Raw genomic sequence first — 25,344 nt, 5'->3', positions numbered from 1 at the left:
AAAATTGCCATGCCCTTTATCTTCTAAATGTCAGAGGCATAAAAAACAATGGAATCAGGCTAGAGTTTGAATCCTAGTTTCTTATCCTCTGTTTTCCCTGTCCATAAAAATTAATCAAGTAACTCCTACCCCTAGAGTTTATTAAGGTATCCACCCCTTCTTTGCTAGTTAGTTCATTCATCCACCCATTCGTCCATTCTGGTTCGGATATCGAGGGCGCTGGACAAAGGTGCGTCCACGCTGATCCTAGGATGGCTGGTCAACGCCCCAAGCCTGGGGACTCACCCAAGGTCAGAGGGCGCCCATTTACAAATAGCGAACTCACCCTGTCCAATCCATGCCTTAAGCATCACGAGGCCTTATAGGAAAATGAAACTGAAATGAAAATTTCCTCTTCTAACCTAGTTCAGCACAGTCAGCTAGGAGACTGGTGACGGGCAGGGTTCTGATTGGCGGTGCACGCGTGTAATATAAGGCGAGGCGCACGCTGGAGAGCGCAATCGGAACTGAAGACAGGAGCAGAGTTCCTCCGTCGGTCGCCCGGCGCTGCTCTAGAGGTGATGGCTCTCCCCGTGGCCTTCGTCGTGCTTGGGCTGCTCTGTCTGTCGGGCCTGGACGCCATCCAGCGTAAGTCCCCCCTTGCCCCCGTTTCTCCTCCGCTCGCCCTTCCTCTTCCAGTCCCTCACCCTCTTTGGCCCTCTCAATTCTATATAAGACCCGGGTTCCCCTTACGGGAAAGTACTCTTTCCCGGCCAGGGTACTAGCCCCGGGCTGGGTCGGAGGACAGAGAAGCGTTGTGGGGACGAGCCCAGGACGCAAGCTTTCTTTTTCTTTCCCGGAGAGTTGGGCCTGGGGAAGACTGCTGGCGCGCCCAGTCTGAGTGGGTCTGGACAAAGTTTCGGGGTGTTGATAAGTTCCAGAGCGACCCAGGTGAGGGAGGGTTTGTCTTCCGCTCTTTCGAGCTGCGAGCGGGACCTTCGCTTCCCGGAGGGAGCTGGAGGGGAAAGCGGGTAGGCGAGCGCGTAGCTGGGGACTGTGACTGGGTGGAGACAGACACTTGGGCTTTGGGGAAGGCTCCGCCAAGGAAGTCAGTCTTCGCTGGGAACTGTAGGGCTTTGGGCTTCCTCCTAGCCCCCTCCAGGTTCACCGACTCCTTCTTGTTTTCCCATAAATAGGGGATCAAACTTTGGCGGGGGATCAGCACTCAACGTTTGTAGAATGCTTTGAGGTGTTACAGATCGCTTTCACATCATTAATTCACTTGTTCCCATTACATCGCTTTTAATAGTTAATAAAGCGGCCTGTTTTTGACAACTAACAGTGTGCTAGGGACCCTGCATGCTTAAAAAAAAACAAAAAAAACAAAACACACAACCTTTTTATGTCCAACCTTTTGGCGTCTCTGGGCTGCACTGGAAGAAGAGTTGTCTTGGGCCACAGATTAAATACACAAACACTAATGAAAACAAACAAACAAAAAATCTCATAATGCTGTAAGTAAATTTGCGATTTCCTGTTGGGCCACATTCACAGCCATCCTGGGCAGTGGGTTAGACACCCCTGAATGCACCTACGATGTAAATATGGAGGTCATTATCAGCATTTCTCACATATGAGGAAACCGAAGCACCAAGACCTTAAGTAATCACAAGGGAATACTTGGCAGACAATGGCTCCTGCTCTGATCTTTCTGCTGGGGTATTAGCCTATGGGCTGTACGTAATCTGCACATTTTTCAGAGCTGCCTCCTTTGGGTGTGAGATTGGAACAAATTGGGCCGTGGCCCTTGCCTTTTCTTTACAGAGAGCTTCCTCTTGGCTTCTTGCCTGGTACTTTCCAAAATGAGTTGAGCCTCTACTTTCAGTTTGGAGAAAGCCAACGTTAAGAGGTTGTAATACCATGGTAAGGGTAGTTGTAGGGGTTTCCAAGGTTGTCTGTTGGGGACATCAGGGACATTGTGCACGTTCCAAACACCCTGTAATATATCAGACTCTTTAATTTTTTCCCCCTCATAAAAGCCACTGTGAAGTGTCTTTTTGATCATGACAAAAAGGTATTTAATTTATACTTTATTTACAAAATAAAGCATAATGGCTGTCATCGCCATTATTTGCTGCTGACTATAGAAGCCTTTTGAAAAATAATAAGCTGACATTTAAAAAAAATCTTAATTTGAAAATTTCCAGAGTAATACATGCCCTCCATAGATCATTTCTGGAAGAACCACAAGAAATAGGTAATGGCGATTGCCTCTGGGGGTCAGTTTTCTGCTCTATCCCATGTATGGGTTTGTTTGATTCACTGTGGGCATAAATTAATTTTTCTTTGGAAGCTAAACTTTGGAAGCTAAAATCACTCTCCCAAAGTCACAGAGCCAATAAGTGGATGAGTCCAGATTTAAATCCAGGCCTGGCTGATATTGGTCCTCTTCTTAAAAGAGATTTTCATGATGTTTTTACAAAACCCTACCTGGTTCCCTAAAAGTAAGAATTCCAGGACAGATGAACCCATTTGTCTGAGTCCTCACCCTTTCCTTTTGCTCTGACCCAGCTCAACTCACTCATTTAAGCTATTTGCCAGCTTTTGTAGGCATTTAAATCTTGTAGCTCATGAAATCAGACACAAAATCAGATAGGGGTTTGGTGTGTAAACTCTGAGCAGGATGAAGAGTTTGTGTTTTGTAGGAACATACTTTGGGTTGACTCTCTTAGGAACCCGAGCAAGTAGATAATAATAACATCTGCCACTTACAGAGCACCTGCTGTGTACTAGGCACTTTACCAGACACTTGATACATACTGAGAAGTCAGATGGGTGTTGATCTAGGCATGAGCAGAAACCGAAAAAGAAAGATGTAAACCTAAGAAAAAAAATCGATGGGGCTGAAACAGGGTATGATAACATGAGTTTTTTGATGTGGCTACAATGGAGGGTGTGTGAAGTGAAAAATGAAATTTGAAAAGTAGGTTAGCACCAAATGATGTAGACTTTTTAAAAATTGAATATATTGGGTTGATGCTGGTTCACAAAACCATACAGGTTTCAAGTGTGCAGCTCAATGGGTGCTGATAAGCCATCAAAAGGTCTTGAAAGCCTCCACAGAAAGGTTCTTGAAGATTTGGCACAATCTCCAGTGACAGACAGAAGACGCTACTAGAAATCTGGTAGAAAAAGCCAAAAATGTATGTGTAGGGGAATTATGAGGTAGCCTTTTGGAAAAGTGGAAGCTTATTTGGAAAAGCGGAAGTGGAATTGGGAGAAATGGATGATCAAATTTAAATAGTTGGTGCCTGATCTAGCTTTAGACCAAAGTAGCCCATAGTGAAATACTCTGCAATTTTCTTTTGTCTTTTCCCGATGTTCCCCAGGTTCTCCAAAGGTTCAAGTTTATTCAAGGCATCCAGCAGAGAACGGGAAGCCAAATTTTCTGAATTGCTATGTATCTGGGTTCCATCCACCCCAGATTGATGTTCAGTTGTTGAAGAATGGGAAAGAGATGAAAACAGAGAAGTCAGACCTGTCTTTCAGCAAGGACTGGTCGTTCTATCTTCTGGTGCATGCAAATTTCACTCCCAGTGCAGAAGATGAATACACCTGCGTTGTGGAGCATATTACTCTCACCGAGCCCACGAGAGTTAAGTGGGGTAAGTTTTCAAGTTCTTTCCTCAGCAGCTGACAGCAGTATCTGACATTAACCACAACACAAAGCTGCTTTGATATTTATTTTTTTTAAAAAATGCATACTGAGATTGTCAGGAAATGATATTAAAGCTCTGATAGGTGGCACCTTCTGAGAGACCTCTGCACAGCATGGCCCTGGAAATGGTACTTTTTCTATCACAAGAGCAAGGAGCAGCAATAGTGCTTGCACAAATGCGCACTTATTCCCAACATTTCCTCCCCCCTGGCTTCCTTAGGCTTTCCTGACAGCCTCACCTATACTTAGGATCAACAAGCATCTCAGGGAGGCACAGGCCTTTGCAAGTCTTGCTTTCCTAGCACCTGGCAATCCTGGACTCCTTCAGCACTGTCTGACTGGGTTGAGATCTGAGGCTAGTAAGCAGGTTTGCGCCCTACCAGTAGTTCTAAACATGGTATTCATGGTTTGGGACAGCAGGCTATTCTGCCAGACATTTGTTAATACATAGTGTTTTAAAATTAAAACTTACTGTTTTCCTTTTTCTTTCCCCATTTTCTTTTTCATAGACTGGTATAACTAACCAGCAGCATGGAGGTAAGTTTCTAATTTTAAGAAAATGCTTTTCTGTTGTTGCTTCATTATCCTGGGCACTATTTCTAGGCAGCTCTAATATGACAACCCTCAGTATGTAGAGGACATTTGTCAGGGAAGCCTCTCAGCAGGCAGAGAAAATTCCTACGAGGTCACGTTCCATTTTCCTATGGGGCAGCATGAGGAAGGTGCGTGGCCCCGCTGCAACTCTGCCAGCACCCCTGACCCTCTAAAGAAAGTCAGAGGAGCTGCTAGTGTGTTGGGACAGGACAGAAACAGCTGGTTACCCGCTCCACTTGCAAGGGTTTGCTCTTTCTTCTGCCATTTCCACATGGGGCATCTCTGGGCCTTCAAAAAGAAACCATTCTCTTCTGTTGCACAGCAGTTGCTATATTATTCAGGCAGAATAGAAGAGTAACATAGTTCTGAAGATGCCCCATTCCTTCAACCTCTCATTGAGCCTTAGTGTGTGGGCACTGTGTTTGCCTTCTAGAGGCTCCCTGTCCAATAGATGAAATAGAAACAGATTGTTGTAATGCAATATAAAAATACTGAAATAGATGTATCTATAAGGAGCTCTAACAGCATGAAAGAGGGAGGAACTGGACTTCTCTGCATCTTTGGATGGAGTCCAGCGGTAGAAAATCCAACTTTTTAATGAAATTCTCCACAGGGTGCCTTAGGAACTGAAAACCTAATCCACTCTCCTGTTATATTTTAGGACAGGGAAATTAATTCAAGAGAGAATCAGAGAAGCTGGGTGACCTACTCAGAGTCACACAGTAACTAAATGGTAGAGTCATAATCTGAACTCTAATACCAGCATTGTTTTCTCTTAGGTTGTGGTAGAATCAATGGGATAAACTAATGGGAAATGTTCTTTGTAATGGGTCTGGAAAATTATCTGCAGCTACTTCTTTTATAAATGGTGATGTATACAGCCGAAGTTAGACAAGTTGGGTGGTGCGATCTATAGTTCAAATAATGTAAGTATATTTACTAACAAGACTTTTTTCTTTTTTTTTTCAGCTTTGAAGGGGCCTCATTTGACTGAACTAATTCTAAATTGTGTTTTCTATCTTCTTAATGCTTTTATGCTTTTATGCTTTATGCACACAAGTTAAGAAGCAATATTAATACAAATATTATCACTGTACAATTTTCCTTTAGGGCCTGTGTCTCCCTAGTTGATCTAGCACCTCAGGGGGTTGCTGGCAACTTAGAAATGGAGAAGAGAGGGGAGAATTCAACATTAATTCAATGAAAAATTTTTTATGTAAAACTCATATTTCCCTCAACCTGTGTTACACATATTTTGATATATTTTCCTTTGCCAATTAAAACAGTGGTAAAACTTGATGTGTTCAGTTTCTTTTATATCTTTCCCTCTCCTACCCTTTTGTTTTCAAACAGGGAAACAGTCTTCAAGTGTCACTTGAAGAAGAATGTAAACCCCTGGTATATAGGGTGTGGTTCACAGTGGAAGGGGCCTCAATGAACTGCATTTTGCAAATAAAGAACAGGATCCCAGAGAAATTAAAAGAGTTAGGGTGACAGAGCTGTCTGACCAGGCTTCCATCTTTTAGCCAGAGTTCTGTTCCCTGGGCCAAGGCATGAGGAATGTGCAGATTTAAAGAGGGAGCGGGAATATCTGGAGAGTTTTATATTTTGGCAAGTGGTAGATAAACTGTGAATGAAAAATACTAGATCTTTAAATTTCAAGACATAGTTTGTACATGATGACCCACTTTGTGCATTTGTTTATTTGATCAAGAAATTCAGTTACTTAGTGTTAGGTACTGACAAGATGAAAGAAACAACACTGCTCTCAAATTGCTCAGTTTAGTAGAGGGGCAGGCATACACTCAGATGATTAAAATGATCCTGATAAAGAGTAGAGCATAGGGAATGCTGTCCTTCACCTGTGTAAAAAAAAAAAAAAAAAAAAAAAAAAGGAAGAAAAGGAAAAAAAAAGGGATATAGCATAGGTAAGCCCAAAGAACAAGGGGATAGGAAAATGTGTTCGGGGAACAACAAAACGCCTTAGGTGGGTGTTAGGGAAGCCATTTGCTTGAGCTCAGACTTGGTTGATAGTGGTTTTCCCTATTGGTGAGTAGGGCCTGGAGTTTTCAGGCAGGGGCAAATTATGACATGTATAGAGGTATGACGGGTGTGGGTAATTCCAAACAGCAGAACAAAGGTACCTGGGGGAAGATTTGTAGGAACTTAGCTGAGAAGATGAAGGTGTGACTTAGACCTGTATTGTTACGAACAGTACTTGGGGCTCTGCTGCCCACCACTGCCCTATAAGCAAAAATTCCAGAGGCAAAGATTTGATAAGAAAGGAAAAGAGTCTTTATTCAAAAAGCAGTTACTTAGGCTATCAAGTAGCAGCATTAATCGTTTAAGCCTAGCAATTAAGGCTAAACTGTAACACCTGAGTTCTCCTATTTTTTCCTGTTTTTAGTTACCTTGTTTGTATAGGGTTAGTTTACAAGCTAAAAACAACATAATTTAAAAAACACAATTTTGGAAGAACGTCAGGCTTCTGCCTCAGAACTTGTTCCCTCTAGAACATCCAAAGAATAAACCTGCCACCCTCTGCCAGGCCAGCCTGATCCTAGGCTGTGCCCGGAGTTCCTTCCCATCCAAAATGCCATCAGTTGGGAAACACAGGCAGCTGCAGCACAATCATCCAGGCAACCTTGAGGAAGAAGAGCCTGAGCGAGCAGACAAAGAAAACGCCAGCTCAGGAGCCAGAGAGCTCTCCTGAGCCAGCCAGCCAGCCCTCTTTTTATTTGCATTGGCTCTAGAGGCATTCAGCTTCTCAACCAATCCAGTCCTAGACTGCCCACAATCAACTTGACAAACTCCTAATACAGCCCCTCCCTACTTCTCCCCAGAGATCTGAGTTATCTTAACCAGATCTCTTTGTATCAGTAACTCTTCACCCTAGATTCACATTAGAATTGCCTGTGGAACTTACTAACAAATATTAGCTCTAAAAAAAATATAGTCTATTTTAAAACTCCAGCTCTCAACTCCAATCCAGGCAGCTAAATCACAGTCTGTAAGTATGGAGCCCAGCCAGACAACAGTATTATTATTTTTTTTTTAAATTAAGACCTTATTTTTTAGAGCAGTTTTAGGTTCACAGCAAAATTGAGAGGAAGATGCAGAGATTTTCAATGTATTTCCTACCCCTACCTGTCACAGCCTCCCCCATTATCAATATCTCTGACCAGAGTGGTACATTTGTTACAAATGATGACACATCATTATCACCAAAGTCATAGTTTACATTTTGTTTCACTCTTTGTGTGTTGTATGTTTTATGGGTTTGGACAAATGTATAATCACATGTATCCATCATTATGGTATTTATACAGAATATTTCACTGCCCTAAATATCCTTTGTGCTCCCAATATTCATTGCTCCTATCTGCTCCCCACCCCCAACAACTTGTGGCAACCACTGATCTTGTTACCATCTTCATAGTTTTGTCTTATACAGAATGTCATATTGGGACTCTTACAGTATATAGCCTTTTCAGATTAGCTTCTTGAACTTAGTAATATGCATTCATAGTTCATTCAGGTTTTTTCATGACTTAATAGCACATTTATTTTTAGCATTAAATAACATCCCATTGTCTGGATGTACCATAGTCTATTTATCCATTCACCTAATGAAGAACATATTGGTTCAAAATTTTTTGGCAATTATGAATAAAGCTGATACAAATACCATGTGCAGGTTTTTTTGTGGACATAAGTTTTCATAGCATTTTTTAAAGTATATTTAATTGTTTATGCCATTACAGTTGCCTCATTTTTTTCTTCTCTTTATAACCCTGCCCCCAACCACCAGCATTCCCCGTACTTAGTTCATGTCCATGGGTCATACATATAAGTTCTTTGGCTTCTCCATCTCCTGTACTATTCTTAACCTCCCCCTGCCTATTTTGTACCTACCATTTATGCTTCTTATTCTCTGTACCTTTCCCCCCATTTTCCCCTTTCCCCCTCCCTGCTGATAACCCTCCATGTGATCTCCATTTCTGTGTTTCTGTTTCTGTTCTACTTGTTGGCTTAGTTTCTTTTTGGTTTTTTTTAGGTTCACTTGTTGATAGTTGTGAGTTTGTTGTCATTTTACTCTTCATAGTTTTTATCTTCCTCTTTTTCTTAGATAGGTCCCGTTAACATTTCATATAATAAGCTCTTGCTGATGATGAACTTCTTTACCTTATCTGGGAAACACTTTTGTAAGTAACTGTCTCCTTTTCTCTTGCTACTTTTAAGATTCTCTCCTTATCTTTAATCTTAGGTAATGAAATTATGATGTGTCTGAGTGTGTTCCTCCTTGGGTCCAACTTCTTTGGGACTCTGAGCTTCCTGGACTTCCTGGAAGTCCATTTCCTTCACCAGATTGGGGCAGTTCTCCTTCATTATTTTCTCAAATAAGTCTTCAATTTCTTGCTCTTCCTCTTCTCCTTTTTGGCACCCCTGTGATTCGGATGCTGGAACGTTTAAAGTTGTCCCAGAGGTTCCTAAGCCTCTCCTCAGTTTTTTGAATTCTTGTTTCTTCATTCTGTTCTGGTTGAATGTTTATCTCTTCCTTCTGTTCCAAATCTTTGATTTGAGTCCCAGTTTCCTTCCCTTCACTTTGGTTGCCTGTATATTTTTCTTTATTTCACTTTGCATAGCCTTCACTTCTTCCTCTATTTTGCATCTGAACTCAATCATTTCTGTGAGCATCCTGATTACCAGTGTTTGAAACTCTGCATCTGATAGGCAGGCTATCTCCTCATTGCTTAGTTCTTTTTCTGGAGTTTTGATCTGTTCTTTCATTTGGGCCATATTTCTTTGTCTTGGTGTGCCTGTTACATTGAAAGCAACTTAGGTATTTGCCAGGGCAGGGTAACACACCTCACTGTGTTGTGGTTTTGTATGTGGGGGAAGAATCAGAGAGGAACAAGGCTGCTTGCTCAGCCCTTGCTGTGCTTTCAGTAACTTCCCCTTCTACCCACAAGCAAATTGTGCCTTCTTGATGCTGATTCCCAGGCAGGTGGGTTTGTGTACATTTTAGGACCCTGTGGGTCTCTCCAGTGAACTCCTGTGATACTGGCAGTTTCTCCTTCCACCACACCCCCACAGCTTTTTACAGCCAGAGGTTTAGAGGCTTTAGTTTCCTACTCTGGAACCCTGGGTTGTGTGGTCTACTCGTTCCCCCGTTGTTCTCCCCCGCTTATGCGCACACGCATGTCAGACTGCCCAGTCTGCCAGTTGACGCCTTGCCCTCGCAGTCTGCTACCTTGCTGCATGTCCTCTCCGCCCCTGCTGTGTCTCCGCCCCTCCAACCCATCTGAATGAATGTTTCTTCTTTAACTCCTTGGTTATCAGACTTCCATACAGTTTGATTTTCTGGAAGCTCTGGTTGTTTCTTGTTTTTAAATCTTTTGTTGTCCTTTTGGTTGCAGGAAGAAGCAAAGCATATCTACCTATGCCTCCATTGTGTCTGGGACTCTCACAGTATTTTTTTTTTAAAAATCTCTAGATAGTTGTAATGTGTAGCCAACATTGAGAGCCATTAAATTAAATCATAGAGGACTTCCTGTTCCATGTCATTCATTGGAACTCTTTTGTAAAAAGCTTGTATGCTGGCTGATGGTCTAATGTAGTGCTTCTTTGGAGCATCCTTACTTCCCCATTTCAGAACTAAGGACTGATCAAAGAGGAGGAATATTGGAACTTAACTATGCTCATTAAATATAATTGTGCAATGTAAATTACACAGAAGTCTCAATGGCAATAATAAAGAATTATACTTTACATCCTGACATAGAAGAATACCCATGCTATATAGCTGAAACCAAAAAGTAATTTCTAGAAAAAAAATATGTCCTTAAAGCTCAAAGTATATAAAGCACATGCATTTTATATTTGTATCATGCACAAAAGCAGGTCTGGAAAGTCATGCCCTAAATTGCTGTTAGTAGTTACTCCAGGTTTTAGAGAAAGGTAAATAAAGAAGAGGAAGCTGACTAATCTGTTGGAAATTAATTTGCTAAAAGTGATTTTGCTGAGTATCAGTTGGCATTTTCCTGAAACCTCATATGAGTATGTGTGGTGGGGAGGGATTTGGGGGTAGGATGGGAATAGAGGGGTAGATGGTGACACAGGACAGGCTCAGACCTTAAGCAGAGGTGTTTCCCTCCTGCTGCTCACCCTGGCCAACAGTATGGCCCATGTTATGCCCTTCTAAACACTGGAAAAGGTGACAGTTGAGCCAACCATCACCTACCATGGCCTGGCCAAATGGATGGAGGCTGAGAACCACAAGACTCCCCCATTCTCCAAGGCAGTGGGCCAGTTTCAGCCTGGACTACGTTGGTGAAAGGGCTAAAGGAAGCTGTCTCTCACCTTGAAGCAAATTGATTATTTGAAGAATGATTTGACTACTTAATATATAAAACTTTTTAAAAGGAAATGTATTGTAGAAGTGTTTTAAAATTGTCCTCATCATCAAGTAATGAAAATAAAGAAAAATATTATAAACCTTTGCAATCTCCTATGACACAGATTAGCAACTTTTGAACCCCACTGCATTTCCTCAGTGTGTACCCATCACTCTCCATTTTATGTTATGGTTATTTTAAAAATTTAATCTTTATTAAATAGTCCTCCTTGCATTTCTTTATAATTCCCTTTGTAGGATAGTTTAGAAAGGTCTAAGAAACCAGAGAAAGACAGCGTATGGTTTGATGCAGGTTCTAGACCTGTAAGGATAGCCTGAGAGGACACCATATTTTAAATGGCCAAAGGAAGTGGCAGTGAGAAAAAGCTGTAAGGTGGGAGTCATGGCGTAAGCCAATTCTCCAAGGTAAAGGGGAAAAAAATGCATCTGAATGAGTTTAAAAAAAACCCCAAACACCTAAAATATGAGTGAGAATTCAGCAGTTTTAACTCAAAACTGCTCTGTTGACCCAAAGACCTACAAGGAAAACATTAAGAGATGAGACTGTGATTATAACTTAGTGGTCTGCGTATAATGTTCCTCATGAATGGTGCTCAGATCTTGACAGTGGTGGCAGACATCATGGTCATCCCCTCTTCAGAGCATGAGAGTTTGCCTATGTGGCACTCCAAGCTAAGGCGCTACTTCTGATACAATTTCTATTTATTTTTTAACAAACCGTATTAGCCTTTTTACCCTCCCCCTCAAATCTCTCTTAGCAGGTAAACCCACAGGAAAACTTTCCGAAATATATACCACAACCTCTTAATAATGTTTACCTCAGCACAGGGGCTAAGAAGGCAGGAGAAAGATAAAAGCAGACATCTAAAATATTATTCTTCATACTTCTATATGATTTGAAGTGTTATAACTTTTATTTTTTGAGTATATGTTCATTAGTTTTTAAAATCGGAAGTTTAGGCAGAAAGGAAAAAAGCTGGTAATCCCACCACCCAGAGATGATCACTTATCGTATTAATTTGGGTGTGTTTAGCTCTTCAGATTTTCACTTATTTTATGTTTAAAAGTGGCCATTGTTATCATGTTTATTTAAAACACTTTAAATTAATTTTTATATCTTTTTTCACCATTTCTAATGAAAACATGGCATAAGTGGAAACAATATAAAGAACTGCCAAACGTTTTTTCTGGTTTTTGTCAAGAACCACTCTCCCAATCTTGTGGGCTGTTGCTTTTTACTTGTCTTTTATACAAGGTCTTTCTTTAATAAAATATTTTGTTTGTGATGTAGTCTTTAAGATTTTAGGGGCAAAAATTAGGCTTATCTCTCCTTGGACTCTAGGCTTTTAGGACAAAAAAATGAAGACTAACTTTTGGATCCTAGGTATCTTAAAATAAATAAAGTATCTGTGACTATCTTGACCGGAAACTTTATGCATTAAAAACTATTCTGATACTTTGGAGAGCTACAAGAAGTGCTGATTAAAAAAAAAAACACAACAAAACCCTAGTATCAGGCACTTACTATGTATTAAATTCTATATATCTTCTCTCAGTTGGATGCAGTTATTTGTCTTCTTTGGTCTTCCACAACATAGAATTACAAAGTTTATGAAACTGAAGAGATATTTATACCTCTATTGCACACAGGTTCAACTGCAGGCCACAGTGAGGTAGCAAGTTTCCCCTCCTTCATGGGCCACTTCCTCTTTACTGTTTACAATTAGAAAAAAACAGAGGACTTTTGCTGGCACACAAAGCCATAGTGCTATCTGAAGTGGTTTTCTATGTATTTGTAGCTGTAGCTGACTTCAAATATGCATGGCATTTTCATCACCAGAAGAGTCAGTGAATGTCTTAGGTCTAATTCTCACAAAAGCAGGCCCTGAGCCAAGGATTTAGATTCAAGTCTCTTACTGGGAAACGGCTTTCAGGAGAAAACAATAAGGGAGTCAAGGGGTAAAGGGTAGGAAATGGATAGAAGCCCAATGAAGGTGTGATTTCTTCTTCTTCTTTTTTTTTTTTACATGAAGTTGAATGTTTTATTATTAAACTTCCTTGTTTTCCTGCAAGGCTGCTGCTTCGCTGTATAAAAATAGCACCAGCAAACTTAGTATATTGCTAAATTAAGATAGTTTTGTTCATCATCTGACATCATAACAAAAACTTTTCTCCACTGCCAATTATTTCCAATGGAATGTTCACTAAGTATTTTGACCCAAATCCAGAGACTGATGCAAGAAAGTTACAATATTATATAAAGCTTAAGATAACAATGTTATCCTTGAAATACATAACTTTGATAACTAGATTTCACCACAGATGATCTCAGGAACCTGACTATTATTAACTGTAGCCTAGCTTAAAATCATAGGGTGTTGTAAAAAAGATGCAGATTGTGTTTATCTGTGATCATGACAAAGTTAGGGGGCATTTTCTTCCAATAGCATTGTTGCAGTTTGTTTTTCCATGGGTATGACTAAAAGTTGTTATTTTAAAAATTCTATCCAACACTAATTTAAGAAAACTATGCTAGATTAAACTGTTTAATACTACTTTATTTAAGGGAGGAGTTCCATTTGCACTCCTCAATAGATTTTATGTATTTATCATATGCTTCTTCATTCATTAGTTCATCTACTTCTGAAGGGTTACTCAATGTCATCTTGACCAGCCAACCATCTTCATAACAAGATTTATTGACAATTTCTGGATTTTCTGCAAGAGCTTCATTAATTTCAGTTACTTCTCCTGTTAGAAGGGAATAGAGTTCACTAGCAGCTTTCACACTTTTCAAGCACCAGATTCATCTCGTTTGCTCAATTTGGTCCCAACTTCAGTCAGACTACAGTAAGCAATATCTCCCAAAGCTTCCTGTGCAACATTGCTGATTCCCGCTGTCCCAATACTGTTTTCTGTTGTTACCCATTCATGCTTCTCTGTGAATTTACTCACTGAGAGCAGATTGGGGCCGGTGTGCAGGGTTCTGAAGGCGCCCGTGCTTAGGCCCCATGGCCGCGGAGCGCAGGGCTAGGCGGTCGACAACTCAGCGGGCAGACGGCAGGCCACGGCGCTCAGGGTCCAGGTCGCTCGGAGTGCTATTTTCACAGGAGTCTGAGGGTCACGGCACCTGATTTCAGAAGTAGTTCCACACTCAGCCTGTTCCCACGGGGAACTCTAGAACAAAGAGCACACCTCAGAGTTTGTTCTGCCCAGAAGAGAAGGAGCTGGGTTTTCCTATCTCAGGCAACAGGCCGCCCAGGAGTGTGAAGTGGCTTGAAACATAAAACTTCCAGTTTCTTCCACTACCAGCCCAGGTACTTCCAGTGTCAGAAAATAATCTGCAGGTCTAGGGATAAAGTGCAGGTACTAGTTGTTGGCAGCAAAATATGAAAAAGCTGGGAAGGGTCTCATAGAATCAGGGTGGAGCATTGGTCTTCTACAGTGAGTTTCCTGTTAACATCCTCTGCTGAGCCCAGAACACATTGCTATTCCAAACAGCCATTAAAAGTTCAAAGTTTCTAAGGAGCTAGCATTAAAGTGTAAATGCCATTGAACTCAGGCCCGAGTTTGAATTCTAATTTCCAAAAAGGAATAGGAAAAGTCATCTATCTATTCCTGGCTTGATTCTTCATCACTATATCCATAAAATGGTATAATTATTCCTACATCATAAGGTTTATTTATTTATTCACTTAATCACCTGTGCAATAAATATGGAATGTCTATTCTCTGCCAGGCACAGTTCCAGGGATGTTTTGACAAGGCGAAGATGACAAGAAGAGCCCTGTAGAATGTAAAGCTCTAAGTAACTATTTTTACTTCCGGTGGGTTTTCATTTTCACAGCTCACTAGAACATAAAAGTACCTAAAACCACAGCAAGAAGGTATAAGGAGAAACTTTTTGGCATTTAGCTGATGAAAAAACAAACAAAACCAACCAACCAAACAAAAGAAAACTGCGGTGGAATACCTTCCCTTAAAGGGCTTTAGTTTAAAGATGGTCCTCAATCTGGACAGTTCTTCCAAAGTTGAATCTGGAAGCAGAGCTCTCCTCGAGCAGTCCCAGTATTTCTGTAAATAGTTTTGCTCAAAGAATTCACAAAATCTATTGCATTTTCAGGAGCTTCTTGTGTTGCCTCTGTCACAGTTCATCCTTTTTCAGATCTTTTGACTTTTCCTGGCCTCAGTTTCTTTATCCATAAAATGAAGGGTTCTTGATCACTAACTGCACAGTAAGCAAGTCACCTGGTGTATTAGAGGCTTATCTGCTGTATGTCTATGGATAGGGAGTCAGTTCTCAAGGTGGGGCTTGGTAGACTGAGTTGTGCAGTTCTCAGGACTCCAGTGAGATCCAACACCTACCCCTACTCTTTTTCCCAACACCTCCTTTCTATAAAAACTGTTTCATGGTGCCCCCTTCACTAGTTTGATTATGAAAGCCAAGCATTTTAGTACATCAGTGTTCTAGTCTGGCTGCATTGGCTGGTATAAAGAAGTGCCCAGATGCTTACACTGGCTCAGGATTTCTGTGAACCGGTAATGGGGGAAAAAAACATTTAAAATTAGATAATCACTCTGTTATCTGCACTAGTATAAATGCCTCCTTTCTGTTGATGTAATCTTTCCCCTTCCCTTTCTCAATAGCCATTGCTGTTGTTTCTTACTCGGAACACTGTTTGGATTTCTGCTTGAATCAGTGACTCCCAATTGTTCTTTTATTTATTTACTTTATCTGAAATAAGTGCTTGTTGTCTCTTACTATGAAAAGCCTTTTATTTTTTAGGTTAGGAAGCCATAAATATACTGGGACAACTGCTACACAGACACACATAGACTTCAACTTCCTTCCTTGTAGTTTCTGCCTCTGTCTTTTGCATACTGGAACCAATCAATCTCTGTTAAGCTAGCCTGCAAGCCTCCATTTGTATTTTGTGGTTTTTGCCTTTGTGGATTCTACCTTTCTTTGCTCTCTGCAGAGTGTAGTTTGAGTTGCTACTTGAACCTGTGTCTCTTGGATTACAATCCTTTGCTCAAATAAACGTTTTTTGTTTTTTATTACAGCCTAAACCATGATGTTGAAGGCTGATTGTGGTGTGACTCTCTGAAATGGTGAAAATCTCTAGGTAGAATTTGAAAAACAAACAAAAAAACTCAAAAATACATGTTCCTTTGAGTTGCCTTGTAGTTGCATCCTTGGAAAATTCAGTGTCTGGCATAGTAGATGGTTAATAAATATTCAAGAAATAAATTTAAATAATTTAAAAATAAAACATGTTTTTACATGTGATTCTAAAGCCCAGATTATGAGTAGGTGTTTCATACCTTTTTTTTTTTTTTGGTGTGTGTGTAGGTTGGAATTCTAAAAATCAATAAGTATATCCTTGGGTGAGGATTAAAATAATAATAATGAGCTTAATGACTAGGGTAGAGGGGAAAAAAGAAAAACACCAAACACAACAACCCAGCCCTTTCTCAGAAAGCTTGACACCTTGGACAAACAGGAAACTAAGGACGGGAAAGTCCCCTTTTCTAGCCTGAAACAGCACTTTTTGCATAGAGACCGGTGACGAAACACACCGGGCTCGGGTTTTGATTGGGCAGTTGACAAACGAAAAGAGGTAAAACCCCCAGTGCCTTTCGCCACTCGGTTGGTGGGAACACGTCCTGCGACTCCTCACTTGGGCACTTGGACTCTGTTTTTCGCTGGGCGCCCCCGCCAGCCTGGGTGCATTTGAAGTGAGTACCTCCTGCCAGGCTGTCCTCCCTCTGCTCCCCTCTGTCTACCGGTTCTCCCTGGCTCTGTGACTCCCGTCAGCCTTTCCTGTCTAGTGAAGCCAGGCACCCAGGTTCAGCTCGGTCAGGCTGTCCGGGCCTTGCCGGGAAGCCTCGGAGATGCCCGAAAGAGGTGCACCGCTGGAGCGCACGCTTCCTGCTCCATTATCTCTGAATAGCTATTTGGGTGGGGCGAAGCGGCACAGGACGTTGATGAGCGACTAGATGCGTGAGTGGGGTTGCGGGTGTGGGTGCTGCTTTCCTGGCTGCCCAGCCTTATCCCAGATGGTTCACTTTTCGTGGGCGCATCGCGGAAGGAGAGGGGCAGGTGGGTCCCAAAAGGCAAAACGTAGTTAAGGGTGGTGGTCCGATGTGAGGCAAGTGTCTGTGGAATCCAAGAAAAGTATTGCCTCAGTAAGCGCGCTCTTCGGGTGGAGTGCTGAGCACTGAGCCCTTTTCTGGGCTCACCCCATTTTCCTCTCGAGGCAAACCAGGTTCTAAGGCTTGTGTCTACATCCAGATCGTGTCAGCTGTTTTGTGTAACATTTCTATAGCAGTTTATGTGTTTTGTTTGTTTTGGCAAACGCCTTATGGAGATATAGTTCACAAACCATACAACTCACCTATTTTCAGTATACAATTCAGTGGGTTTTAGTATATTCACAGTGTTGTGTAATCATCACCTCGATTTCAGAACATTTACATTTCCCCCCAGAGAAATCCAGTACCCTTTAGCGGCCACTCCCACTTCCCCCTATGGATTTGCCTATTATTGACATTTCATATAAATGTCATGCACTATGTGACCTTTGTACTGGTTTGTCACAATGTGAAGTTTTCAAAAGTCATCCATACTACAGCAAATATCAGCACTTTGTTCCTTTTTATTGCTGAGCAATTCTCCATTGTATGGATATGCCACATTTTGTTTATCCATTCATTAGCTAATGGGCATTTGGGTTGTTTCTGCTTTTCATTATTATGAGTAATTTGAATGCTGTTATCAATATTCATGTACAAGTTTTCCATGTAAACCTATGTTTTCAGTTCTCCTGGGTATAAAGCTAGGAGTGGAATTGCTGGGTCATCTGGTAACTCTATGTTTAACCTTTTGAGGAACTGCCAGACTATTTTCCAAAGCTGCCACATCATTTTACATTCCCGGCAGCAATGTATGAGAGTCCCAATTTTTCTATATCCTCCCCAACACTTACCATTTTTTTAAAAAAGATTTTATTTCTTTATTTTTAGAGAGAGGGGAAGGGAGGGAGAAAGAAAGGGAGAGAAACATCAATATGTGGTTGGTTGCCTCTTGCATGCCTCCAACTGGGGACCTGATCCAAACCCAGGCATGTGCCCTGACTGGAAATCAAATGGGCAACCCTTTGGTTCGCAGGCCAGCACTCAGTCCACTGAGCCACACCAGCCAGGGCTATTATCTTTTTTATTATTGCCATCCTAGTAGGTATGAAATGCTATCTCATTATGGGCTTGATTTGCATTTCCTTAATGTCCAATGATACATTATTTTAAAATTACAAAATAATTTATAGAACTTTTATAAAGTTTTGAGAACTTTAACCATCTAATCTAGGTCATGTACCCAAAAGTCACAGAGAGTTGATTCAAACCAAGTCTCTCTGTGATGAATGCTTGAATGCTATCCCCTCTTTCCTAGGACAGAATCTGTGCTAAAACTTCAAAACTCCACTTGCTATCTCTGTTAGAAAGAGAATCCTGGGCAAGATGAACCTTTACATGAACTAAATAGTTCATTTCTTATTTGCTATTAGAAACTCAAATATGCATTGAATGTTTTGGCCTCTCCATTTTTACTTTGGCCTCTCCATGTTTACCTTACTGGAATTCCTCATAATGGATCTTGAATGAAGTCAGGAACCTTTCTTGGTGTTTATAACTGTGTGCTTCTCTTCATGTAAGTGTCCCTTGGGCTCTCCTTGTTCAGGACACAGAATGAGGAGGTACACAAAGCTTAAGCTTTGCTTAAATGCATAACTATCAAAAAAACTTGACTATGCATTTTTCTTTATATATCTATACATTTTATACTATGATCAATCTTATTTTAAATATTACAAAAGCTTAATTTTTACTTTATTTTTCAGTTAAAAATTCAGATTGAGCTGTCTTATAAGTGGCTCCTAGAAGATTCACAGTTGTGTAGGTGGAAATAGGACTGGAACCAAAATCATTGTTCACATATACCAGAAAATCTGGACTCTGAATTCTTATCTAAGTCAGAGAGTGACTGACCAACAGAGGTGAGACACCGAGGATTTTAACAGTTACTGTAAACTTTGGCACAGATTGCGTATTTCTCTGAAGACTGGATCCGAAAAGCAAAATGAATGCAAGTACATGCTATGGTAGCATGGTGAATTCCAGAGAAGCTCGAGAATTTTGTACAGCTGGGGAAGAAGGCCCAACTCCTGAGATAATCTTGGAAGCAGAACTGATAGAACTTGGAGAAAGTGATGAAGTAGTTGACCTCACATCTGAATCTCTAGAACCTGCAGTGATTGACTTAACTCACCATGACTCTGTCGTGGTTACTGAGGAAAGGAGGCGGCCAAGGAGAAACAAAAGGTCACACCAGGGCCAAACTGGCATCTGTGTGGTAAGCAGTGAAAAGAAGGGGTTGATGAAGGACAGAGATATATATGTGACCAACAGTGCTTACCATAATGCCCTGGAAAAAGAAACTTTAAGTTGCACTCTACCTGGTTATATTCAGTGTCGAATTTGTATGGATGGGTACTTGGAGATCGAAATGAGTAGACGACACATCTATTCTACAGAATGTGGCCACATCTTCTGTAGTCGGTGTCTCTGCAATTTTCTTCAATCTGCTAAATATTGCCCGGTTTGTTTGAAAAAAATTGGCTGCCATCAGTACCATCGCATTTATATATGATGTGTTGTGCTGCTCAGGACAGACAAACCCCTGATTAGATTTTTCCATGTCCTTGTGCAGAAACTATGGAGATTTGGCATCAATGTTCTGAGCTCAAAAAGCCTGATTTTAAAAATTGCTTTCTGGCATGTATGAAAAACTCTTTCATTTCTCACGAACTGAGACTGCTTTTTGGTTCCTTTGGTTTCATGCTGCAGGTCTGGACTTTTGTTGTTGCAGTGAGTCAAAGACTGGTGGTTGCCCTCAAAGCAATTTTTCCTTTTTTTCTCATAGTAATCAATTTTTAACTGGCAACATGTGGGCATTTTGGATCATGTAAATGAGAGCAACATCCTAGAGATGGTGGAGCAAGTAGACAGAAGGAAGCCGGGAGACCGACAATTGTGCAAACCAGAGCCACAATACAAGTTTGGACTTTTATGTGAGAGATAAATAAACTTCATTCTTGTTTAAGCAACCATTATACTGGGTCTGTTTAGAGTAGTGAAGCCTTTATTTTAATTAATGGACTAGGCAGGGTGCTGTCTCTGGTTTTCTCTAAATTTTCTGATTCCATTGGAGTGGAAGGAAGTCAGTCCCTTCTGACCGCCTGTCCATCCAACAGGATGGAGTGGGGCATTACCATGGGAAGGCACCATGTCCTGCTGGGACTAACGGCTTTCAAGGCCAGTGTGGGCAGTTGCCTAGACACATTGGAATCTAGAGTTGTGGTTCTGTGCTCTCTGACCTGCCAAGCCAGAGAGGGGTTGCCTTCACCCTGGCTTTACAGGCGTGCCTGCCTTTTACCACACTGGGCAGCTAATCAGTAAGTTGGCATGCTTCTCTGAACAAACTCATCACTGCATCACTATCCCAGAGGCTTCAGCAGCCTGACTGGGTCATGGGCCTTGGGAAGACCTCCCCCTCTCCTCACCCCAAACACACACACTAGCTCTTTTTTCTTTTGCAGAGAATCACTTAGCACTGAATTCAGCTTGCACTTTAGAATTGGAGAGGGTGTGATTTCCATGGTGCTCTCTCCTTTTCCTTCAGAATGAAATGTGCAGTGAAGTTTGTTCCTTACTTACAATGGTTGTAGCAGTGTTGCTTTCTTCCATGGAGGCTGAGTCTTGACAGTGGAGTAGTGCTCATCCCTGCATCGTGTCTGTCTACTCACTGGAGTCTTAAGTAGACAGACATTCTATACACTGGAATGTCCTATACCTCAGACCTCAGTTGCTTGACTTGGCACAGAATATGCAGGATAAATGTGGTATACTCCCTCTGTGGGTTCTTTTGTTTGTTCTAAAATGAAATGATGAATAAAAAAACATGAACATGAAAAACAATAGAAGAAAGTTCTATTATCTTCCTACATTTCAATAGATCATCTTGTGTATCCCACTTTGGAGAGTATTAATTGCTCTGTGACAGCACAGGGTATCACAAACTTGGCTAATAATCAAAACATCTGAGGTGCCTACTAAATACAGGTTTTGCTTGTGCATGTATTGTCCATGTGATCTGGATAGACCATACTCTCTCCAGTTTGCTAGCATCCTTCAACTCTCGTTATTGTATTCTGCCCAGCCCACTACATACTTTCCTTACCTGCCAAGCTCATGTAGACATTTGAGATTTTTGTATCTGATTTAGGGGAATAAAATAGGATTATGACTTTAAAAAAATTAAGCTACATTTTACAGACAGCAAAATGCACTGATCTTAAGTGTATAATTAGATGAATTTGAACAAATATGTACATTCCTATGACCAAAACCCCAATCAAAATAGAGAACAATTCCATCACTCCAGAAATTCTCTGATGCCCGCTTCTTAATTCCCATCCCCCAGAGGCAACCACTGTACTGATTACAATCACCATAGGTATGTTGGGGGACATTGACTTTTATTATTTCATGGTTTAGCCCAGCTTATCAGGTATGAAAATTTGATAGGGATTTGGAGTATAAGCAGAGGATCAAGGGTTTGTTTTAGTGGGGGCATGACATACTCTTTTTTAAGTACTGAAGCAAGGAGGTATTAATAATGATACCTGGTATATTTTAAAGCAATAGCTATGTTTCAGGCACAGTACTAGGCACTTCACACATCATGAGCAGTCAAGGTATATACATAGTTAAGAGAAGGAACCCAACAAAATGTAAGTACAGAGGTTGAAGGGAGCTCAAAGGGCACTTAATGTGAATAATTTGACAACTAGTGTATGTGGTTGTGGGAAGAAGTGAGAACTAAAACTAGAAGAGAAGATTAAGGTCGCATGTGTTGTGTTACAGAATTTAGATTTTATCCTATAGGTGCTCAAAAGTCATTAAAGTCTTGGGAGGATAGCCCCCAGGGAAAGATAAGTGAAGGCTGAAGATACTGTTTGACAACTGGGGAAAGAGCCCTGACTGGTGTGGTTCAGTGGATTGGGTGCTGGTCTGTGAACCAAAGGGTTGTTGGTTTGATTCCCAGGCAGGGCACATGCCCGGGTTGCAGCCCAGCTGGGGGTATGTAAGAGAAAACCACACATTGATGTTTCTCTCCCTCTCTTCCTCTCTGTCTAAGTAATTAAAATTTTAAGAAGGAAGTTGGGGGGAGAATATGGAGATGGAATTAGGGAGGACAGATCCTGGTGTTGATTTTCTTCTAAAAATGTAAGTGTATTTTATGAAGTGTATAAGAAAAAAGGGTGAAGTTATCCTGGGCTACAGAATTTGGTAGTATGCTGTTGTTCTCCTTCCCTGGACTGTCTAACAGTTACATTTTAGTACAGCCAGCAGAACTGGGCAAGCCTTTGAGCTGTGGTAGCTCTTGAGAGATGGTCACTTGTCTGGGGTGGCAATGATAAGAGGCCAGGGGGACAGCTGTGGCAGTTTGGATTTAGCTTTCAGATACCATTTTAGAAAAGTGGAAGCTTTTTCTGTGAGAGTGGAAATGAGATTAAGTGATGTGGACAATCAAATTTATCCACTTGATGCCTGATCTAGTTTTAGGTCCAGTTAGTCCTACAATGGGATAATCTGGCAATTTTCATTGCCATTTCCTGAGAAGTTATAGCAGAGAGCAAAGCTAAATCAGGGCAGCATTTAATACGGGACCTTTCCTGTTTTCTTAGCTTTCAGCAACAAAGAGACCCTACAGGGCATATTCCCTTCTCTTGTGGAGTGACATGAAGAAGGCATGTGATATGGCCCCAGGTATGGCTCTGCCAGCATCACTCATCGTCTATATCTGAGAAGTACAGTCTTCTTTGTTGGCAGTGCAAAACTTCGGACCAGTACCAGAATTCTGGTATAACACAAATGGAAGGCATTTTCTAGTGTATGCAAATATTACAGGGGGCATTATTGACTGTGGGAGATCTTAAACTTCACATTAAGTTTCTGCTTATCTTAGTCAAACCAAACAGCTCAACTATAAGGCAAGAAAAAAATACCCCCCTTTAACAGATTAGTAGGTCTTACCAAGTAAAGATAGGAATTCAATCTTAGGAAAAACCCTACTAAACAGATCTAAAACTGCTGGAATTGAAATGAACATCTAGAAATTACTCAACATCTTGACATTCAGTCATTGGTTCAGAAGCCTGACAAACAATTTGTTGGTGTATTTTATCAAATTAACTTTTGGAATCAGCACCAGTCCCTAAAAGCTCAAATTACAATATTTAATCTTCATTTAAAGGAGGGCAGAGGGGCTTGTCAGCGTGATGTGACAGGAGAGAGGCAGTCAGATATCCACACCACTTTGCTTCCCTGCTGAAAAGAAAGCCTTTAAAGTTAGAACTTCTCTCTTCCTTTCTCAACAAGCCTAAGCCTCAGAAATAGCACCTTTGCTGGACATAGGCCATTTATCACTCATCTGCTCATTTACCTGGTATTTATTAAATTTTGATAGTGTGGTAGGCCTATATAGTTAAAAAGATGAATAAGACAATCCTTTTCTTTAAGAACCTACCAGGTAGTAGGCAAGAGATATGAAAACAAATAGTTATAATACAATGAAAGACATAATGCAGTGTAATAAGCGCTATGATAAAAATATCTTCTAGGTGCTGCATAAAAGAAGCATAAAAGAGAAAATAACTGACTTCTCTGTAACTTCCTTGGAGTCTAAAAGATGGAAAATTGAACTTTTAATTTATATTCAGCTCTCTTGGAGTCCATGAAGGTCAACAGCTACTTATATCTCATTATATTTTAAGTCAGAAAGTTCATTTGAGGGAGAAGTTTTGTAAACTATTTGCTATACCAATGTTAGTGCAATAATAATAATATTGGATTGACCAAAAAGTCTGTTTAGTTTTTTCCATAAAATAAAAGACACATTTTTAATTTTCACCAATAACTTTATTGGCTTGGATATTTTGAGTATGTCGGATATCATCTCCATGTGTAACACTGATTGTCCTCAAAGTCTCAGTTGATTGTTGTCAACTTCAACTGGTCGACCCGACCATGAAGCACCATCGTTCAGCAAGAAATCTCCAGCACAAAACTTCACAAACCACGTTTGACACATTTGATTAGTCACAGCACCTTCTCCATACATTGCACAAATATTTTTCTGTGTTTCAGTTGCGTTTTTACTTTTCTTGAAATAATAAAGCCTAATATGCCAAAAATATTGTGTATTTTCTTTCATCTTCAATATTAAAATGGCTACACAAAAATTCACCAATTTTGATAAGTTTTTAAAAAATACTTGTGATATGACAGCTGTCACAATACAATCTAACAAAATTGTTTTGAGTGAAGTTAAAGACAACTAAGTGTTATTAGAGCCAGTTTATGGAAAAAGCCAAATGAACTTTTTGGCCAGCCCAATAGCTCTTACCATTTATTGGGTTCTCACTATGTGCCAGGTACTGTTAAGTACTTCCTTAGGGCCTGGGATTTTCTAGGCATTTGTTACTTTCTCAGACATTAAGAGTAGGGGCTGTTTCAGTGGAATGTGAGCTTTGAGAGGTGGAATCTCTGTCTATTAAAGCCACTTAACTGGGGTCTCAATGCTGTGATGGGATCATGAGGGATGAGGTGGTTATTTCTCATGTGATAGGCTTATGGACAGATGATAATTTCATCTTTTGTGGAGTCTTCTAGTTCAGACATGGGGATATGTGAACCCTAAGATGAGACTGTCAAAAAAAAAAGATTAGATGGCCACCTCAAATCTAAATGAGCTGCTTCCCCCTGCTCCCACCAAAAGAGGGTGGGCAGGTAGGCCATGCCAGTTGGGGTTCCCTCTTTGTCTCAAGCTAATGATGACCAAAGCAACTGACAAACTGTCACGGAATCTGCCAGACCTCACTCTGGCCTTGACCACTCTACCCAGCTCCTGAAGTTTTCCTCCTTCAGTCATGCTCTGAGCCCATTCTTAGCCAGCCACCACGTCCTGAACTTCTGGTCTGCAGCCATCCTGAACCTGTTGAGCTCTGGTTCAAGTGCCTGCTTTGGTCCCTGGTGGCCTAATGACAGAGTTTAATGGAGGTGAGTTCCTCTTTTTTAAAAAATATTATTTTATTGATTATGCTATTACAGTTGTCCCATTTTTTTCTCCCCTTTATTCCCCTCTGCTCTACTCCACCCCTCCCCTCTTAGCTCATGTCCATGGGTCATACATATAAGTTCCCTGGTTTCTCCACTTCCTATACTATTCTTAACCTCCCCCTGTCTATTTTGTACCTATTATTTATGTTATTCCCTGTACCTTTTCCTGCATTCTCCTCCCTTCCCCTCCCCTCTGATCTCCATTTCTGTGATTCTGTTCCTGTTCTAGTAGTTAGCTTAGTTTCTTTTTGTTTTTAGGTTCAGTTGTTGATAGTTGTGAGTTTGTTATAATTTTACTTCATAGTTTCTGATATTCATCATTTTTCTTAGATAAGTCTCTTTAACATTTCATGTAATATGGGCTTGGTGATGGTGAACTCCTTTAACTTCA

At 40.8% G+C, this 25,344-nt stretch overlaps 2 protein-coding genes and 1 pseudogene across 2 annotated transcripts; 2 read left to right on the top strand and 1 right to left on the bottom strand.

Moving 5' to 3' along the window:
- Positions 1 to 492: 492 nt before the first annotated feature.
- On the top strand, positions 493 to 5,587 carry B2M (beta-2-microglobulin). Its single transcript, XM_054565054.1, has 4 exons — positions 493 to 627; positions 3,369 to 3,644; positions 4,207 to 4,234; positions 5,261 to 5,587. The coding sequence occupies exons 1-3, from the start codon at positions 561 to 563 to the stop codon at positions 4,218 to 4,220; spliced, it is 357 nt and encodes a 118-aa protein (XP_054421029.1). The 5' UTR covers positions 493 to 560; the 3' UTR covers positions 4,221 to 4,234; positions 5,261 to 5,587.
- A 7,679-nt stretch (positions 5,588 to 13,266) lies between these two features.
- LOC129062937 (glycine cleavage system H protein, mitochondrial-like) lies at positions 13,267 to 18,358 on the bottom strand (annotated as a pseudogene).
- On the top strand, positions 16,358 to 19,990 carry LOC129063925 (E3 ubiquitin-protein ligase RNF4-like). The gene is made up of 2 exons (XM_054565042.1): positions 16,358 to 16,448; positions 18,611 to 19,990. The coding sequence occupies exon 2, from the start codon at positions 18,850 to 18,852 to the stop codon at positions 19,417 to 19,419; it is 570 nt and encodes a 189-aa protein (XP_054421017.1). The 5' UTR covers positions 16,358 to 16,448; positions 18,611 to 18,849; the 3' UTR covers positions 19,420 to 19,990.
- The last annotated feature ends 5,354 nt before the right edge of the window (positions 19,991 to 25,344 follow it).

Source organism: Pteronotus mesoamericanus, unplaced genomic scaffold (assembly GCF_021234165.1).
Source record: "Pteronotus mesoamericanus isolate MK-2021 breed Mesoamerican mustached bat unplaced genomic scaffold, CSHL_Meso_final contig_164, whole genome shotgun sequence".
Classification (NCBI taxonomy): Eukaryota; Metazoa; Chordata; class Mammalia; order Chiroptera; family Mormoopidae; genus Pteronotus; species Pteronotus mesoamericanus.
The sequence above is the reverse complement of the archived record's forward strand: the minus strand, read 5'-3'. Positions and strand labels throughout refer to the sequence as shown.